The following is a 21,876-nucleotide window of genomic DNA, read 5'->3' on the forward strand; positions in this document are numbered from 1 at the left end:
AGCACTTTTGTGCACATTTAAATCCTGACTTTTGTGTTGCAGAATATTCATTTTCATTCTGTCTCGGGCAATATTATTTATTTCCAGTTCTCAGCCGGACAAGATATTCATTTTCTAAATCCTCCCTCCCCCCCCCCCCCCCCCTAAAAAAATGTCTTATAGATTACATCAAATTGAATATAATGTAAGATACAGACATATAGAAAGAGAAACAAGTAAAACCGAGAAGTATAAACATAAGAAAGAAATCATTTCAAAAGACAAAAATAAATGGCGGTTGTTTGCCCTCAATGTAACCAAATATAAGAACACATTCGAGTGTAATACAAAAGAAGAAGAAATAGACATTTCAATAATATTATTGAAAGTGCAATTATAATCTTATTCATTGATATCATTGCCTTTTAATGATGTCTAAACTGTCAGTTTCATTATCAGACTGACAATTTTGATCACATTTATTCTTCTATGTGGTATTTTATCTTCAGCTTGACTTAAGTGTTCGACGTTTGATGTTTCCCAGCAGAGACATATACAAGCGGAAAAGACGATGAATGTTATTAAGTGAACACTCCAACAAATATTGTACGTGTGTAGAATTTCGATCCTAGGCCTTCATAACTGGAAAGCATGTCGAAACAAAACAGCATATGTTCAGTGATATTTTGAACGTGGACAAATCTTATAAACTTTAATCAGTAACCAATCAGCCTGTACCAAGTCAGGAATATGACAGTTGTTGTCCATTCGTTTGATGTGTTTTATCATTTGATTTTGTCATTTGATTAGGGACTTTCCGTTTTGAATTTTCCTCGGAGTTCAGTATTTTTGTGATTTTACTTTTCACATTGGTCAAATATTAATAAATATTGGATAAAATGCTAGTATTCTGTCCACCGGAAACCTGACAGACCGCATACGTAATCCAAAACCTCTAAATGTCTTGGTTTGATTCGTTGGATTACTGTCTCATGGAAGTATATCCCACATTTTTTATGTTGATGAATGGTGTGTAAATCAAGAAATATTGCGTCTGAAATTAAGCATCCAAGAGGACTTTTTCAAGCCTTTTGTAAATAACAGTTGTAAGACTTATCTAATTTTGATTTCGTGAAGATGTTTGATAGCTGTCACGTTTCTGTAAAACAATATCCCCTTTTGATCCACACGTATTGTTCTTTCATTTTACAAAAAAGTCTTCTTCATTTCCTGTCTCCTTGTGTGTTCTTCGTATACTTTTCATTACTCTAACTGTATCTTCATCAAACGATCGTGAGAAGTATCCCATAATACTTCACTGAACACACATTGTCATAACTTCTTTATTCGTAGACAACGTTGTCAAAAAAAGATCATGTGTCCAAATGTGTCCATGTGTAAAAATCTGGCCAAAATTCATCGAGATTTGAATAATAAAATTGCCAATTAGAGATATAGGCTTTACGTGAATGTAAAATACCGCATGGCAATTAAAAATATAAAGATTGTTGATCAGTGTTTGGGGAGAATTTCCGTGATAGGGGTTTATAACTGATATATTTTTGGTCTAGTAATTAAGATAAAGGTAGCTTATTACTTGCTTATTTGGATTGTTTAAATTATAGGTAAAAGATGCTTAACTAGCTAATTGGTGAACAGAACTTAATATGAATATTCAAAGAACGATACAGAAACTATACAAAAACCGTATAGTCGGGTATAAAAGCCGGCCTCTCCCACCCTACATGAACAAATGTGAAACAATTCGAACGAAAAAATCTTTATGAGCGCTCTTCCCTAAAAATCATTTTCAAAATTAATATCATTTTGCTATATCTGACAGTTTAAAGAAAAGTTCATGAAGTAGAGAAGAAAAGCTAGATAAGGGATCACATTTTCTAGATCGCAATAAATTTGTTTTGTAAATGGTTTAACATCATCTCATGACACAAAGTTACTGACAAAGCAGTTATTATTATATTCCATTTGGAGTCCGAGACATTAACCAAATAGGCAAATTAGAGAAGAAACAAATTTAGAATGGCGGATGATTGACGTGTATCAATTATATGGCAGTCAGAAGCACTAAATATGAAGTGAATGACGGAATGACTAATCCGGATGCAATATCATGCTGCAATGATCTTTTTATGAAGACTATGATTTGTTGTCTTATTTTGGTATTAGATATCTAAGACAGAGGCATCTGTTTGATTTATTATTCTGATATCTGATGAAGATAAGAAAATATTAAAGGCGGAGAAAATCAACAATCAGTTATTTGAGATACGAGACATTGTCCGGGTATTTTCCATGTTGTTTAAAATATAGAAAATAATGAGATGTTGAAAGATTGCCATTGAGACAACTATACACTAAATACCAACTGACAATGATGTAATACAAGACTTTCAAGAGAGTTGAACGCCCGAGTTTCCGTTGACAATAAAATTATAGACTAGTTTGACTTCGAATTGTTCTTCATTTCTGGGAAGAAATACAAGTTCGCTGCAATTAAGAGCAATGATTAAAAGCAGAATTTCCCCCATCAATTCTCATGCAATATATGGCTTAAATAAATTCCTTAACGATTCATGGTCTTTTAATTGTTTAAAGAGGCGAAGATTAGAAAAATGTCAACAAGATTTGTGTACAAATCATATATAAATCTTTCGAGAAAGGGTTTCATATCAGTTCCGATATTAATAAATATAGAGATGCTTATGAAGAACGTTTGTTATTCGAAATGGAAATGAGGTACAAGGTATTTTATCTATAATTTTACATGTTCATATTTTGCATGAATTAAAAAGGATGCTCGCTGCTGAATTACAATATAATAACATTTTCAAAGATGACTCGTGTTCACTAGACTTATAGATTCAATGTGAAATATATTTACAATAATATAAAAAAGATAGGGTACGTTGTTGTTTTTATAAAACAAGAGTTACGATATATTGCGGAAAAAAGACTTCGCTGCATTTTTCATCTACAATATGCGACAAGACAAAAATGTTATAATCTATCTAAATTATATATTAAGTATAAAAAGAATTTTAAAAAGATAATAACACCAGAAGTATGTATGAGACATTTTTCATGTTGACAAATAAAGGGTTGTCAGGAGGAATCACAAAATATTGTGAAAAACTTGAAAATGTCAAAACCGAACATTCTGAACTGTCTTTCTTTTATATTACTACGAATATCTATAGTACAGTGTTTATCATATATTCATTAAACTGTTACTGTTTGAATTAAATGAAATAGAACAGGAATATGGCATTCAGAAGAAGTACACTACAGATAAAATTTGATAAAAAAAACTTGTAAAATTATTGAAGTACATATTGCATGCATATTATCAACAACCTTGTCAAACAGGTGGTTGTCTATCATTTCAATTTTAATACCTTACTAGAAAAAAAACTGGCAAAGTATGCACTTGGTTCGTAATATGTCAAAGTTGTTGCAAAAGTTAAAAGATACGTCTAATAGATTTTTTATCAAACGAATAAAAACCGTGCATATAATTATTTTCAATTTTGTGTCGCGTCAATTTCTTTCATTAAACTGGTTCCATATTTACTTGACACATTTCGGTATGTGATACAAACTAACATCATGAAAGCATGTGTCAACATTTGAATATTCTTAAATTAAGAAAAACATGTTACCATGAACTAATTTTGCAAGTTTATTCTTTATGTTCAGATAAACTGTATACTGCAGTAAATATTAAAAACCGAGCGTTTAAATAACTTACTGATTATTAAAAATAATTACAGAAATAATTCTAATAATGATGATTATTATAATAATGATAAAAGTGATTTGTTGAAAGTTTATGCTTACATTGATATTTTATATGTTTACCACTTTTATATTCCACAAAAGTACAAAGTGTAGTGAATATACCCGTCTTATTTAATTTTTCAGTTTTGTTAACGTGATATTTATTTGTTATTGTTTATCTTTGTCGATACTACTTCTTGTCTTTGTCTTGTTCTTGTACATACTGTAACAAATGCTTTTATGATCAGATTGATCGAGAGGGGTCTGCCAATAAATAAGGTTAGTACGGCTGCTATATTAACACACTCGGTGCAATATTTGAATTATTGATATTTCTTTAGAGAAGAAAACCTAACTTACTATAAGTCGAACAATGGCGTTATGTAGACCGTTGATATGTATGTGAATTATTTAGTTCGGTGAACATTAAGATGATATCAACTGACCAAACAATTCTGGCTTGTACACCTAACATCTTTTATTCATTTTGTAGTGGAAGTCGGGTATTTTTGCATACAGAGTAGTGCAAAAAAGGTCGTTATCAATTGAAATTGTCTCTCTTTAGATATCATTATAAGATGCAAAAGTTTGAAAACAACTTTCGTACTTTGTTTGGCCTTTCAACTTTTTTCATTCGAGCGTCAATGATGAGTCTTTTAGAGACGAAAAGCGCGACTGGCGCGTACAAAATTACAAGCCTGTTATCTTTGATGAGTTTTTTCACTATCTTTCAAGATGAGAAGCAGTCATAATATAATTTCTCCTTTGATTTCCTGGTTATGCCTAGGTTTACTTGAATACCATCAATATCGTATCCCGCCTTCATCAATTTACGATAATATACAATAGACATACAAGGGCAAGCCACAATATTTCAAATATAAAAGTTTGAATTACAGAATTGTAGTTTTATATGTCAAAGATTCCGTAATCATACTAGCTGTTACTTTGTTGTAGTTAACTACATCCGCTATCGACCGTTATCCTCTGCTTAATTATAAAATTGCTCATACGAAGTTTCAATTGCAAGGCATATATACGCTACATAGCAATTTACTCGTACATTAGTTTCATTATTATTTGAATAGGAAAATTGAAATAGATTACTCCTATTGTATCACAGCATGTGAAATTTATAACTATTTCTGTACAATACGCATACCATGGGGCATTTGTTTGTATAAAAGAATTGTACTTTCTGATTTTCGTTATTTGCATCAACTAAGCTCAGGAGTTTTGGTATTTAACTGAGCGAATTGAATGTATAAAGCTTATGATAATACACAACAGATGAAATCAGACCATCAGTTTTGTTCTTTATTACAAGAAACAATATGTCAATACGAAGTATTATGTTCAAACAGAAGATATAATAAGGCCATTTTATGCCACTAGAATTCAAATTTTTTTTAAATCTTGCAAATAACATCAGTAGACCTTATAATTCTGTTATATATTATTATAAATAATGTTGAATTCTGCCTTACACATTTGCTCTAGGAAAATATATTGGTTGATTTATGTTTTATAACTTGCATTTAAGGAAAACAATAGTCATACATTAGTCTTTTTTTCGCATTTTGCTTAGTATTAGTTGTGATAAGGTTACAAAGAAATGAAACCCCAAAAATAAGAATCAATTGAAGGAGCTTTAGCTCCCAGATTTATGCCCCGAATTTATTTAAACTCTCAAAGGAGTAAGTTTGGTAAGGGCCATATTTGGATCCGCTTATAAATTACGATGTTTCACGATAAAGAAGTTTTAAGTTTACGGAAAGACCTGTAAAGAAGAATCTAACTATTTTTGGCAAACTATTATTTGATAGCGTTGAAATTTAGGTTCTAAATAGGCCAAATAGTTATCAAAGGTACCAAGCTTATAATTTGATACGCCAGACGCGCGTTTCGTCTACATAAGACTCATCAGTGACGCTCAGATCAAAATAGTTAGAAAGCCAAAACAAGTACAAAGTTGAAGAGCATTGAGGACCCAAAATTCCAAAAAAGTTGTGCCAAATACGGCTAAGGTAATCTATGCCTGGGATAAGAAAATCCTTAGTATTTCGAATAATTCATACTTTTGCAAACAGTGAATTTATAAAAATGACCATATCATTGATATTCATGTCAACACCGAAGTGCTGACTACTGGGCTGGTGATACCCTCTGGGACGAAACGTCCACCAGCAGTGGCATCGACCCAGTGGTGTAAATAGTTATCAAAGGTACCAGGCTTATTATTTGATACACCAGACGCGCGTTTCGTCTACATAAGACTCATCAGTGACGCTCAGATCAAAATAGTATAGAAAGCCAAAACAAGTACAAAGTTGAAGAGCATTGAGGACCCAAAATTTCAAAAAGTTGTGCCAAATACGGCTAAGGTAACCCAAACATAGAGATTTTACTGAAAGTTGATAAAAATCGTCTGCACTTCAACCAAATTTAGGCCTAGGAAACACAGAGCGCTGACTTCGACAAACTTGACATTCAAGTTAGATAAGTAAAATGTTGTAACAGACATCATGTTAACAATCGTTTTTGTCGACGCTTGCGTTCTATGTTTCTAGTCCTAAAAATGAATTGAAATTGACCTGTTTATTTCATAGAGTTTTTTATGTTTACTTTCGAGAAAAAGGAGCAAACGGTATTCAGCATATGCATTAACAGTACTGAACTTGACAACCTGGTGTAATAAGACTTTATAGTACGTTTTGCAAATACTGTTGTAGACCTTTAGAGTATAAAAAGTTATTAATTAAAGTGTTCTATATTTCATGCATTTAAATTTTCCTATCAACTCAATTCATATTCAAACTTTCTTTTAATTCATTGCATTTCCAATAAAATCATATTTGTTTTTCATCTTTTATTTTTGCGTTCACCCTCTTGCAATCAAAAGTATGGTCCACCTATACTGAGTACATGTCGCTAGCGAATGTTATATCGTGTCCTGGCATTGAATTACAGATAGAAGTTTGGAAAAAAGAAAAAAAAATGGCCACAAACAAAACTCCAAAAGTCAAATTTAGACCAACAAGACAGGCGTTTATATCAACTAAAGACAGCTTTATACAACACACATAAAAATATCTGAGCAACATACATGTACATACTCCCACAAAACCAGAAGTAATACATTACTTATACATACTTGGGAAAGGTGAAGTTTACCGAACCCTTTTACAGTTTCGTGCCGAATACAAACAAATTGATATTTTGACGCAGACATTGATCTGATATGTTTTTTTATTCATTCTGAAATTGTTTTAAGTACTTACAAATAAAATGAAAATGAAACAGTCAGTTTCAAATGTTGATTATGAATCATTACTGGTGGTGGGATTTTTTTCCCACATTATAGGGGTGGAGATGTCAAAGTAATGGATGTCATGGTCACTTGGATTAATGGTGGACAAAACAAGATAAATACTTATTGAAAGTTCAAGCCTTAAAATATGAAAAATTGCAGTGCTGTCTTCATACGGTGATATATACATTAACGCTCATAAAGATCTTATGATTTAAAGCAGCTTTCAAGATCTAAAATATATCATTGCCTTAAGTTTATTAGAAGGAAGACATTGCGTCTACAAAGCGATCATTAAAGAAATCCTTTGTGACCAATGGTGTCACAAAAAAGTTCGTATGTAGGTAGAATTCTACTTTGCTTAAACGCCTTTCGTATAATGTGTCACCTTTATGAATAATGTATAGAAAATAGCGATAAATAATGACAACCAACTAGTCTAAAAGTTCGTTTTAAAAGTTATCATATTGGAATTCTTTTGTGGTTACGTTTACGTTTTCAATTTATTTTCTAAGCAATGAAATTAGAAAATACAAAACCTTTGCAAATTTCGACATAAATTCCAACAGGGAATTTCTCAATAATTCTCGCTCTTCATACCAATTAAATAAAAACCGACAATAAGCTTTCAGTAAACAAAAAAGTTGTTTAAAAAGATCATTTGAATGAAAAGAGTTAAATCAATAGACTTTCGCTTTTTGCTTGTTACAAAACAACTTTTAAATTACCCAAACATCATTTCAAACCAAACGCGTATCATGTGTTTGGAATGATACTTGAACAGTTGTTGAGGAGGAATTATTATACTTATATTCATATATATATATATATATATATATAAACAAGTCTAAATTAAAAACAACGTATATAATGCTAGTCAAATGCATTTTGTTAAAATATACTTTTTCACTTTTTTGGTCTTTTGGAAAATGTTGTTTGTGCTGTATTTAGACCCCTCTACTAAGAAAATTGTTTTGCATGCACACGCGATTTTTATCCAACGCAATCATAGATTTGAACGTTGTTTTCAATTTAGACTTGTTTATATATATATATATATATATATATATATATACATATATATTGTTTGTATTTATCTACTGAACATCAGCCGGTCCAAACATACGGTCTTGGACCAGTCGATAATTAAATTGTCTGACGGCGCATGTGTATTAACAGAGTATATCTGGAAAACAAACCCAGAATATTTAATATTTTCAGTAAAATTACCTGCAAATCACGATTAAAAGTATATCACAATAACAAGATATTATCCATCTCTCTTTGAGTTTGAACATAATGCTGAAACACACATATTATTCAGAAAAAAATTATTTCGGATTCACGGTAAATTAAAACTATGCTGTTTCGTTTGAACAATAACTTTCAAGTTGTTTTCCTTGTCAAATATATGTGTCCGTTATGTGTCCGTCCCCAGTCATGCATGAGCTTATATTCAGTGGTTGTCGTTGGTTGCCGATCGTCATATTTGTTTTTCGGTTATTGTTTTGTCATTAATCAGCCGTTGGTTATCTTGAATTTGTTCAAATATAGTTCTATCGGGGCCTTTTATAGCTGACTGTACAGTATGGGTTTTGCTCATTGTTATGGACTATACTGTGAACTATAGTTGCTTACATCAACGTCATCTGATTGGAAGTCATATCACATCCTCTTATTTGTATATGTATAAATATTGATGTACCCTGTCGACACAGCCGGTCTCGCTTCTTTTGGTGTTCATACTATTCCCCTAGTTTTTTATACATTGATGCATGTGTCTCTTAGTCTTAATCAATTTATGAGATTTGAATATCGGTTAACTACTGTACCCTAAGTGTATGACACATCGGCCCAAATAACATATCATGGATATTTTTGTCATTTATTAAATTACCAACCAGTATGTGAACTGGCACCCGGTCGTCAGTGTATGTTATTCGTGCGAGTGATTATATTGTCACAGAACCTCTCCCCCCTTTTGGGGTAGTAAGTAATTTACTAAATATAAAACATCGTTTTTTCCAAATATATTTTTCTACAACTCAAATATATGTTAGAAATCGTTTACAAAGTATATAAATATTGATTTACAGATTTAATGATGCAGTACTGATTTATAGAACTACGATAGAGGACATTGATTTTTTAGAAATAATGACATTGATGTATAAATCTATTTGAATTGATTCCTAAAACCTATTGTATTGCTTAAGACGCTGATCTGGCAGGGCCATTAAAGTAGATTTTATATAGAGTGAGAGCCACCTCTGCCTCATTTCAATCCACATATACTTTATTCAAATCTGTTTATGAAAAGTAAAAGAAGAAAAAAATTATAGTGTGACACATTTCAAAAAGTTACATATGACCTCTGAAAGGTCGATATAAGGCCAAATGCTAAACATTTAACTTGCATAGTATTATTTTTTGCGGAAATATCTATCAGTGCAATTGACAAAGACGATACTAAGTTTCAAGTTGTGCTCTTTTATCAAATGTCACAATAAGACAAATATGAGGGTCAATAAAGGGGATGATATGCCAAGAGGCAATGAAAACCTATTAGTCAAAGAAAAACAGAAATGAAAGAAAAACATACGAACAAATAAACAAAATGCACAATATAAACAGTACACATAAAACTTAAGATTGGAACTGCGATACAATCCCGACCAAAAGCCTTGGGTGAACATAGCGGCATTGGTTCCTGATCCACTCAAAATGCAGACACAGTTCAAATGGCATTTCTTTGGGTTGGGGTTTTTGTTTTTGTTATTTTTCAATGTCGTAGTGTTTTTAATATACTTTCAAACAATATCGGATATTGATGTGAAAGCACCATCATGCACACTAACAATTTTTAGGACAGAATTCTTCCAAAATTAAACCTGCTTTTCCAAAATGTAAGAATGAGTTTCTCTTCACCGATTGTTGTTCCCCATCGGAGGTTCGCGATGTTCATCAAGGAACTTTTACTAAAAGATTGCTACCTCTGCGACAATGCAAGCATACAAGTTAAGCCCTTTTCAACTGATTTTTATAGTTTGTTCATATGTTGTACTGTTACACCACTGTCCCAGGTTAGGGGGAGGGTTGGGCGCCCGCTATCATGTTTAACCCCGCCACATTCTGTATGTGCCTGTCCCAATTCAGGAGCCTGTAATTCAGTAGTTGTCGTTTGTTTTTTGTATATCATATTTGTTTTTCGTTCATTATTTTGTACATAAATTAGGCCGTTAGTTTTCTCGTTTGAATTGTTTTACATTTGTCATTTTGGGGCCTTTTTTAGCTGACTATGCGGTATGGGCTATGCTCATCGTTGAAGGCCGTAAGGTGACCTACATGTACAGTTGTTAATTTCTGTGTCATTTGGTCTCTTTTGGAGAGTTGTCTCATTGACAATCATACCACATCTACTTATTTTCATATATACAAAATTTAGAAGATGATTAAGGCGAACAAAAAGCATATAGTCAAAGATGAAAAGAAGACAAACCATGACGTTAAATAAAAAAAAGATGTATAAACAAACAAAAAACAAAAACCGGGGATCAGCCCAATTGCTTCGAAGATTAAGCTGTTATTGTTCTTGCAGTGGCTACACTTGTGTTGCTTATGACGATTGAAAATCCGCAAATATTGTCTATAGCCAGTTTAATTACATCTACTGCCATAGCATTATTCAAAAATATATTAAATTGTTGGTTAATCATTATCTTTGATGAGTTTTTTAGTATTTATTAATATGCGTTTTGATAAATAAAAAATCATAATTATTTTCATTATACAATTTGATATATTTCATATTCTAATGGTGGTGGTTTGTTTTGTAAATATACATTTGGATACCTGTTTGCAAATAATGTAAATAAAATACTTACTAGTACGATTGAATCGTTGACCATACACACTGCCAAAACTCCAAAACACAAAAATAAAAACAAAACTATATCTCTTCATTGTATCCGTACACCGATAATGAATGATTTAAATTTATGACGGTATCTTATATTTTAATATTTTTCAATTTTAATAAGCGAGAAAAACAAAGCACTTCAAGTGTCATCTTACATTGGAGAGCATAGTGTTTTAATGAATGTAGGTTCTTAAAAGTGAAGTGTTTTTGTGAATGTACGTGTAAGTCACCATTGTCAATGGAATCGTTGTGACTACATTTTATTGTCCACCAATGCATTGGTGTTCAAGAATGCATTTCTTCGATAGTTTTTATTAATTCAGTAGCCTAGATTATGTGAATTAGACATTGACATTGATAAAGACGTTATTTAAAAAAGAGAGAAGATACATAGGGGCAATAACAAACTAAAGGCGACAACACCACAGCTAAAAGAAAAACGATACATAAAGAATAATGAAAGTGCAACAAATTACAACACATATATAACAATAAAGACTGAGCAACACTAACCTCACAAGGAAACGGGGTTGAAATTAGTTGCTCCTGTGTCATGAAATATAAGTTCCTTCATAGTAGAAGATCCAAATGGAAGAAATATTCTGTAATATTATTTCCACTAGAACAAATATCACAGTATTTGTTCCTAACGGACTAAATGGTATTTTATATTTGTTCCAACAGGAACATATATTATGGCATTGTTTATAACAAAGTTTCCTGGGGAACTTCTGTTAGGCGGAACAAATATACGTTGACACTTGTAGGATTATAAGTTCTTTCTCTACTAGTGGCACCTATCATATTGCTCATGGCAAGTAATAACTCGTTGATAAGTCACATTCGGTGATGTTTTAAAATGTTATGATGACGTTCAGAAACTTTCAAAGGGATAACATTAACTTTACAATTAAGAAGTCTAGGTTCAAATGCTCCTTTGTATATAAACATCTACCCTTTTATTGACAACATATTTGTTGAATTTGGAGGTAGACTTTTTCAACAAATTGTCGGCATTCCTATGGGAACGATCGAACTGTGCTCCTCCCCTTGTCGACATCTTCTTATTTCCTATGAGTCGGAGTTCCTTCAGACAATTGTCAAAATCAAGAAGATCAAAGAAGCCAGATCCTTTAGTTTCACATTCAGATATAATGATGACGTTCTTTCCATTAACAATCCAAACTTTTCTGATTAGGTTCCATTAATATATCCTCCAGAACAAGAAATTAAAGAAGCAACATCCATTCGTTTGATGTGTTTGAGCTTTTAATTTTGCCATTTGATAAGGGAATTTCCGTTTTGAATTTTCCTTGGAGTTCGGTATTTTTGTTATTTTACTTTTTACCACTGAAATCATTATAAGAAAGGCAAACCCTGGTATATCGTATCAACTGGGAGATAAATACTACACTGGGATCGAGATATATACTACACTGGGAAATATATACTAACCTGGCAGAAATATACTACACTGGGAGATATATACTGCAGTGGGAGATAATACACTGGGAGATATATACTACACTGGGAGATATATACAACACAAGGAGATATATGCTACACTGGGAGATAATACACTGGGAGATATATTCTACACTGAGAGATATATACTGCACTGGGAGATATATACTAAACTGGGAGGTATATACTACACTGCGAGATATATACCACACTGGGAGATATGTACCACACTGGGAGATATATACTACACTGGGAGATATACTAGTATACGACACTGGGAGATATATACTACATTTGCAGTGGCTATGGTATGTTGCTATACAGTAGAAAATTCAAAAAGTGGAGAATGAAATCATCTCTTTTGAGCTAATGTTTTGTTCTCAACCGACACTCATTATCAATCTCTAAGGTATGTCAAGATATTAAGCAGACTTGTCCTTTACTTGAAGTTCGATGGGATGGATGCGCATCGATCAATATAATCACCAAACTTTGAATTATTCAAAGAGAGGACACCATCTATATGATAGGTACGTGATACTAACTTATTGACATTCTTCTGAAGAAGCTCCTGCATGAAGACACGAATAAAGGGCCAAGTGAACCAGGCAAGGAGCGCAGTTTATTTCAATGTCTAAAGTCTGTTTAAAAACACGACTACAAATCGTAAAAAATATGTTCAAAGTGTTGTTTTTTTAACACCTTATGGTTAGCCATTCCTAAACTGACAAGATATTTTATTTGTTTCTATATTGGCCATTCTTTTCTAAGAAACAAAGTTTTTAAGACTTATTCTCTCAATCTGCCTCTTAGTTTATAATAATTAAAACTTGCAACAATTGCGACAATTCTAGTCAATAAAGATTAGCGTCGAGCGCACCTGCCATGTCCGGGATTCGAACTCACAACCTCGGTGTTGACAAGCTAGTGATACAGTAGTTTGACTACTTAGACCACTCGGCCACCGAGAACCCTGAATAAGTTAATTGCAGTTAGTATAGTGAAATCGAAATTGATTAAATGAAGAAAATATACATCAGAATTAGATCATGAGTGTTGATAAATGGAACCATGGTGTCTTGTATGATAGGGCGTGAAATATAAACATTACGTAAGCAAGAATAATAAGGAAACCAACTTATTTTCGCGGATACTTTATTTCGCGTTTTACCCTTTCTAGTCCACTTCGCGGCTATTTAATTTCGCGATTTTCTAATTTTTTTACTTTATGTAGTTTAATAAGGAAAGATCCAAGTTTTACATATATGCGACGATTTATATTCGCGTTATTTTTCTACTCGCGAAAGTCGCGAAAATAAGTTGGTTTACAGTAACTGTATGAATAATTACAAAATACCAAACAACTATAGAGAAGGAAGTAGCGATAAAGCGAAATGTCACTTATATTCTAGAGCAAAAGGGCACACTAAGAACAAGTCAAATCCAACTGTAGATAAAACCATTGATCAAAAAAGACATAATTTTACACAAGGGAGAAAGACATAAGCTTTCAAAGCAAACATCGACTACGCATTTTAGTCAAACGGCAAAATACTACAAAGATAATAATGATCTGAATTTTATTATCCGAAAATGCAATAAATTAATCATTATCATCATCCGTAAATGCACAGAACGTGTCGGAGGTGTGCAAATATTGATTTTGGACCTGTTTAGACTAATCAGTGAAAAGAATAGATAAGTTTAATTTCACAATTTTCCATCGTCTTCTGGGTTATTGGTATTGGTTTCTGTCACTGTGATTGGACAATGTAGTACTGATTGGTGATTACGTAGTACCTTGGGAGAAATTCCCTCTGACTTTTTTTACACCCCGTAGAAAGTAGAAATATTTACTACATTATTTATATTGTTATTATCTACGATTGTTCAATAATTCCCAGACATTGATATATGTCCCAAAATGCATTGCATGTTTTGTTCAAATGTCCAAACGTATTCCATTGGGATTTGGACGTGACTATTTAGCCAATCAATAATGAAGCAAACAATACAGTTAATTTCAGTAATCTTGACAAACCACGAATCTTCGGTATTTGATGTATAACAAAACTTGATATTACTCTCTATATATAATATGATATGTGACGGGTTTTCCCAAAATACACATTTTATTATCATAGTCATTATTATTTGAGTGTTAGGGCCCTCGGTGACCGAGTGGTCTAAGTAGTCCAACCGAGGTTGTGAGTTCGAACCCCGCACATGGAAGGTGTGCTTGACTCCAATCTTAATTGACTAAGATTGTCAATTTGCCTGCTGAAGGTCGATGGTTCTCTCCCGGAACTCTGGCTTCCTCCACGAACATAAACTAACTTCCACGAAATAGCCTACAATGCTGAAAGTGGCGTTAAACACCAATCAATCAATCAGATTAAGTTTTTTTGCATAAGAAATGATGTCGGCTTATCTTAAAAAAAGGTAGCACTAATATTTTATGTAGAATACATTTTGCCTGTAGGATATAATTGAGTATGTGCCACAATTTCAACGTATAGAGTATCAACTAAATTTTCAGAGGCCCTTGAGATTTTTTTAGCCCGAGTCCTGATTCAAACAGTTTACGGTGATCTTAACAGTTGCAAATATTTCGGTACTTTCATGATTAATTACATACAAGTTTTTCCAAAATGTTGTCTGAGGAAGTTTTAGCTACTCCTTAGACCCATTTGGTTATGCTCCTCTTTTCGTTCAAACTTTTGACATCCCACACTTCAGGCTGGAGCAGTGCATTCCCTTGTTAAAATTAAATCAGTAAAGCGATTTTAGACCCGTATGTAACTAAAGAGGATCATAGAGTTTAATTTTGAAATTCATAATATTGCTTTATCATGAAACGCTTTGAAGAGACGATGACGTTATAAAGCGATGACGCCATGTTCCCGTAAGCGTACCTTCCCAAATAACAAGAGTAGGTCCTAATTAGGATAAGCTATCGTTACTGTTAACAATGTCAGGTGACGGTAACTTGCTACCGGCCAGTACAGTTGAAAAATGATAAAAAATGAAATGTGCAATATTCCCGTATAATGCATTGGTCTAGTAATTACAACACCCTAAGGTTCCTGGTCTTAATAGTCGAGTGTAGTAATTGACAACGTTCAATGGTCACGAGAAACAGTAAAGATAAGGAAATATTAACACAAAACTGTATGTATATAGTCAAAAAGCAAGTAATAAAAACAATTACATGGCTGAAGTACTAATGTACTTTACTCTTTAATATCTACAGAAGTGTTATGTTTTCTTATTTTTAATTAGTTTGTGTTTTATTATTTAACATTGACGTATTTGTTAGTCTGAAGTTCGAGGAGGTATGCAGTGACTTCTGTTGTTTTTGTCTGTGGTCATTATACTAACGAGCACTTTTGAAGTGCCTCTGAAATGTACCTCTAAGGATTGTACTTTTTAAATTATTGAAATCTAATATGAAAAACTGAAGCTGACACGTGCGGAAATACTGGATAACGATTATTTGTTTTACTTACAAATTATGTTAAGATTTAGAATGTAAAAGATATTAAATGAAATCTTCATATAATCTTAGATTCCATAGTGTACTTTTAAAATTGTATTTTTTTCTTAAATTATTTGATTGATATAGAATGAAGTCTTGATTACGTTGATGTTACTACTCACGTGTAGGTGAACAAATATAATTAAATTTCTCATTGTACATTACCACCGACGTTTTAATGAAATTTTATCCTTCGAAATGAAAATTTTATACCGAGAAAACTATTGTATTTAATCAAATAAATAAATAAATCATTAAAAAGTTTACAAGTTAGGAAAATGTTAAAAGACAAACGAGCGAAGAAGACAGTTTATCCTGCAACTCCAGTGACAAGAATCCCCCGAAAAAAGAAATTATAAAAACCCCGAAGTAGAATAGATGGAAAAAAGAAAATTTGCATAAACTTTTAAATATATTTTACAATTGTATCCTAAATGTGTGTTTTCTTTTGTTTTGTTGTAGGTTACATGTATGTCCTAATTAGGAAATGATGGCAATCTATTCGGTAGGTATCAATTTTCATTCATCAAGTTTAATCTGGCATTTACAGACCTTGTCTGATTTGTTATAAACATTATTAAAAAAAAACTTAATATACTAGTACTATTGTTTTTTTTTAAAAGATTTCAAGGTATTTCAGTTTTACATTACGTACATATGTAGTATGGTAAGTCAGATTAATGGCACTTCTGTAACACACGTGGTAAGACACAAGACACATACATCAAATGCAATTTCATAAGAATTATGATTTCAAGATGTCAATGGGGAATATGAGATGTTATTGATAAAGTACTATATTTGACATAATCCTTACAAAAGAGGCCCTTCGTATCATCTTGAAACGACTGCACATAATGCCCAAACTGGTCATTAAGTGATCGAAGTCTAACATCAACCAAGCTTAATGTCATACTTGATCAGCATTCACATACCGTACCTATCTAATATGATTGTCTACTCTGGGAATGAAAGAGAAAACACGTTTCGACCTTTATTGATGCTGAAAATTTATAATAATTGCTAGATAAATTCATTCTGACATTTGATAAACAAGATGGCAATGACACCGGAAGTAAATTACAGAGAGAGGCTTAATCACTGCAAGTCAGTAACCACAAATCCAAACATTGTTGCAGGAGCTATTTTCAAAAAAATCTGTGACTTTTTTAATATGGTGTCATTTTAGATTAAATTTTCAGAAAGAAGCAAAGTTTGATTTTGTACCAAATTCATATACGACAACGTGTCGTTACACGAAAAATAACATTGTTTGTACAACTACTAAATAACTACATCAATTTTAACTATACTACAAGATAGACAAATCTAAAAAAAAAAAACAAACCCCAAAACAATGATTTGTCTAACATCGTTCATCAACTTCCTTTTTAATAGTGTACTCTTTTGGTATTAGCTCTTATGTGACATATAAACTAACTTAATTGCTAATGTCGATCTATTATGATATCAAACATCTGTTGATAGAATTGATGATCTTCAGTGAGATTGCAATGTTCTGACATTTTCAAATATGAAAATTGAACCGTAGTTGTAAAACTATCATTCATTTTTTTGCGACATTGCACTGTATTGGGAGATCTTTCTCTCTGTCGAAAAGGCAAAAAACACGTATTAATAAGCTGGAAAGTCACGTGTGACATTCATACCGATACCGTTATCGCTGTAAAGCTACTGTTCATGTGTTTTTCATATAAAGATAAGAAGAAGTGGTATGATTGCCAATGTCACAATTCTCCATCAGAGACAAAGGACTTAGAAGTTAACTTCTATATATATCACCGTACGGACTTCAATAATGAGCAAAACCCATACCCCATAGTCAGATATAAAAGGCCCCGAAATGACAAATGTAAAACAATTCAAACAAGTCGTTTACTGTTTATAATTACCTTTATTTTGATTAAGTTGCATGAAAGGTTTGAATACTTACTTTAAGTGACTATATTGAAATGTTTAATAACCGAGTTTTAGTCGCCTTTTTACTATTGAGAAAGCGTAAATTTAAACTGAACTTGTTTGCTTGGGTTTTATTATTACTGTTTACTAGCATCAGTATAGAATGACATCGTGATTTCATCAATTATTGAGAAAAGGGGGAGGCCTTTATTTTGCTTCTGAAACTGTGCATCAACTTTTTCAAAGCTATGGGAATTTAACAAAATAATACGGTTGAAAGAATGGTCATTTTAAGTGATATGTGTCGTCGTGACATCATACAGATGTTGTCATATTTTACCAGCAAATGACAATTTTCGGTACATAGTTTTCATTATAACAAAATTTGATCAATTTAACTTGACCAAAAAATATATAATTATTGTCTCACATCTGCATTTTTGTGTTACATGTAAACATCTCAAAATATCTTCTGTGTTCAGATCTAAATATAGATAGGAAGGTATCAGAATAAGGAAGTTTTGCAATTTTTTGCAGCTTTTCATTGAATGCATTAGTTTGAAGCTCTAAATCAAATATTTAACAAAAATCAAAACCATTATAACCGATAAGTGTTAGACTAAACCTTGCGAACATTTAAAATTGCAAGTATAATCCCGATAAAAATCAAGATTTAAAAACTAGTAAATTAGAAGAAAAAAACAATTTTTCTGAAAGCCACCCTACACACGAATAGCTTTTGTTTGGCCTTTTAATTAAATATACATTCCCCATCAAATAGATGTCTAGCTTAATACAAACCGAATGGATTAAAGTAAATAATTCCCAATCTTTAAAGTGTTAAGCATAATTAAAAGACAAAATGTTCAATTTCAGAATTGGGTGTCTTTTTTATGGAAGCTATAAGTAAGACTCCGAGGGTAAGACTGATTATGATTTCCGTGTTTGCTTTAGATCCTTTTGCAAAATTCAATATATGATTTGTGATTGATTGATTATATTTCTAAAGGAGATCAGCGCATCAAAGCTATATAAGTATACATTGTATGTTGAAGACCCATTGGTGGCCTTGTGCTGTTTTCTGCTCTTTGGTCGGATTGTTGTCTCTTTTGACGCATTCCCCGTTTCCATTCTCAATTTTATTGTATCTATGAAATACTGTTGAATCATAGTAACAAGTTGTCATTTTGAAAAACAATTACTGACTTGATCAACGAACCACGTATGTAAAATGAGACCACAATAAACTGAATGGTAAATGTAAAGTATGTGCGCACGTGTTGTGCTTTAAGGCACGTGCCAAAGAAACATTTTACCACAAAAGGATTGTTCTAAGATCGAATATACTTTACATGCATGGTGGTGCGTATTAATAGATATTAATTATAAAAGTAGCAGACGTGAAGTCGCGTGACGAAATCAATAACAGCGTTAACCATGTGGGCTTGAGCAGATTCTTGTCATACAAAAACAATAAATCAAGCGACTACAAGTAAAAGTTTATCTGGGTCATATTTCTAATAATATAAGCTGAAAACTACACTAGTATGATTATTCAATAAAAGATATTATGAATATCAGGTTCTATCAAAATGATAATGATGTTTATAGCCATAAAGAGCAGGGGCCGGTGCGTGTATGCGGGGGAAACTCGAATTGTGTATTGAACAACAAACTCAACCCGACGGGAATAAATATATGTACTTTCACAAAATAAGCAAATATTGAAATAATGCTTTGTGCTGGAAATTTCAATTTTTGAATGATTGCTGTTGACTGCCGATGTCCTGCACTATAAAATGTAAACTTAATAGCAAGAATATTTGGAAACGTCTGATTAAAAATTACTAATTCTTTCGTCATTATAACACTATTCAGATAAGCTTGCGTAAACATAAATTGAAATATAGTGTGCTTTATAATTCAAAATGGATTTGTTGCATACAAAATTCACATGTAAAAAAAAATTGCTACACTGTTCAAAATTATGAACAAGAAAACGAAAAAATACATGAACATTATAAATTGAGATAAAAGTCTAAAGAAAAAAACCAGGTAGAACAAATTACATTAAATTGTAAAACGTATTTAAAAGTTTAAAGAACTTTCTGTACACTCATGCTGACCCGTTACGATAACGTTTTGTGCTGAAATGTCTTTGTAAGTGCAATGAAATTCTGATAAAATCTAAATATTATGTTTTTCGGTGCTTTTCTCTTTGATTTAACTTTTGTGCAGTCAACTGACAAATCTTTAAGAAAGTATGCACAAAGTACACAAACAAATGCACGCTAGTTAAAATGAATAAAAGTTGTTTAATCAAAATACGGGTGGTCATTACACTTTAAGAGAAGCAATGTTATTTTTCAATTAAAAAGAAATAAACAGCATATGAAATCTGACCTATCTGATATGTTTATTGTTTTTCTATCTCTTTTCTAGGTACAATAAAATGATAACATTGAACAGAAGCATACGCTACAGATTGCATGCTACTGGAATCTTAATTAAAAGATAACATGCTTCATTTCCCATAAAATGTCAAGGAAAACGACATATAGAAGGTAATAAATAGATTTCGGAAACATTTAAGATGAATAGCAAATCCACAAGAAAAGTTACGTAAAAAAATTCCCTAAATCATCTTTATTTTTACAGCGATTGCATTTAATACCCATGTGCTCCTGCAGTTCAAAAAATGCAGGTGTGACCTATCAAACGTGTCATCATTGTATGCTGAGACAAATCGAATGCATAAATACATAATAACGGTCGTATAAAAACAATACATTGCTCATCCGTGAACTGTGAATTTTTATAGATAGAAACTTTTTAACATCAAACTAAATTAACCTGTAAAACATTCATACATATTAATGTATTTAAGAACAAAATAGAATGAAATAACATAAATACTAACCTGGAAGGCAGCACATTAAAATATAGCAGATAAAAACTGGAAATAAAAAAGTTCGCTTCAAGTTTTCCATCTTTTCTCAGCTGCGAATTTATATCCAACTGTTAACAACTGTAACTTAAATTAAGAAAAGATAAAATGTGTATAGCATAATGCCTCCAGAAACTGTGACACAGTTTTTTTATTCCAAAGTTTTAGAAGTTCTGTAGAAACTTAACCACAATCAGTAGACACTTTCATTCAGAGTTATACAAAGTTTACAACTTTGGTATCAATTTCCATATGACTAACATACTTTTAAATCCAAAATCATTTCATCAAAGGTCAAAGTATAATATAGCACATTTAATCTTATTTACAATTTTTACTCTAGCTGATTCTCGGGGCTCGTCGGTGATTTACACGAAAATCAATTTACATATACTTGATATCGAAGTTCCCGCCCTCTTGCGTTTGTCTTTTGCTATTACTTTTCCAATCCGGAAATGAAGATCCAATCAGGAACGTGGTTGTATTGACCGTTTCTCAAAAATCAGAAAACTAATCTTTAACTACTGGGCAATTGTTAATTGAAATATACATCAGCTTGTAGTGACAGTAATGCATTATAACACTGCACTTAATGTTGCTTTAATCCTTGAAGAAATTGTATCTTTTTATTTTTAAATTTAATTGATTGTGATCAATTGTTTTATAGCGATCTTTTGTGATAGTTAAGATCAATTACAGGAAAATGTTACACAAAGAATGTAGCTTTTACTGATAATTTTATTATCTTTACAATAAATACATAGTTTCTCGCATAGGTCCAAGTTCATCACAGTATGTAAAAAACGTGTATGTCGACACAAAGAGACTTTTCTTAAACTTGGAAATTCAAACAATGATGCTTCTTCGTTTTGCATCAGTAAGAATAATGCACGGAGAAATGTTTACATGTATTGGGCTCATATATCAATAAAAGAAATGAGACAATTATGAAAATGATTTGTAATATCACCGGAATTTTCCAATATATCTCGCCAATAATT

At 32.0% G+C, this 21,876-nt stretch overlaps 1 protein-coding gene across 5 annotated transcripts in view; it reads right to left on the reverse strand.

Moving 5' to 3' along the window:
- LOC127735000 (limbic system-associated membrane protein-like) overlaps positions 1-21,248 on the reverse strand; it is a 67,582-nt gene extending 46,334 nt beyond the window's left edge. For 3 of the 5 annotated variants that reach the window (XM_052245064.1, XM_052245063.1, XM_052245065.1), the window contains exon 1: positions 10,972-11,059. In XM_052245064.1, the coding sequence (XP_052101024.1) occupies positions 10,972-11,050 (79 nt within the window). In that variant the 5' untranslated portion in view covers positions 11,051-11,059. Of the gene's footprint in view, positions 1-10,971; positions 11,069-20,848 lie in introns of those variants that run through there. The other 2 variants (XM_052245062.1, XM_052245061.1) reach the window with 2 other exon arrangements.
- Positions 21,249-21,876: the final 628 nt, after the last annotated feature.

This window comes from Mytilus californianus, unplaced genomic scaffold (assembly GCF_021869535.1).
Source record: "Mytilus californianus isolate M0D057914Y unplaced genomic scaffold, xbMytCali1.0.p SCAF_3, whole genome shotgun sequence".
NCBI classification, from domain to species: domain Eukaryota; kingdom Metazoa; phylum Mollusca; class Bivalvia; order Mytilida; family Mytilidae; genus Mytilus; species Mytilus californianus.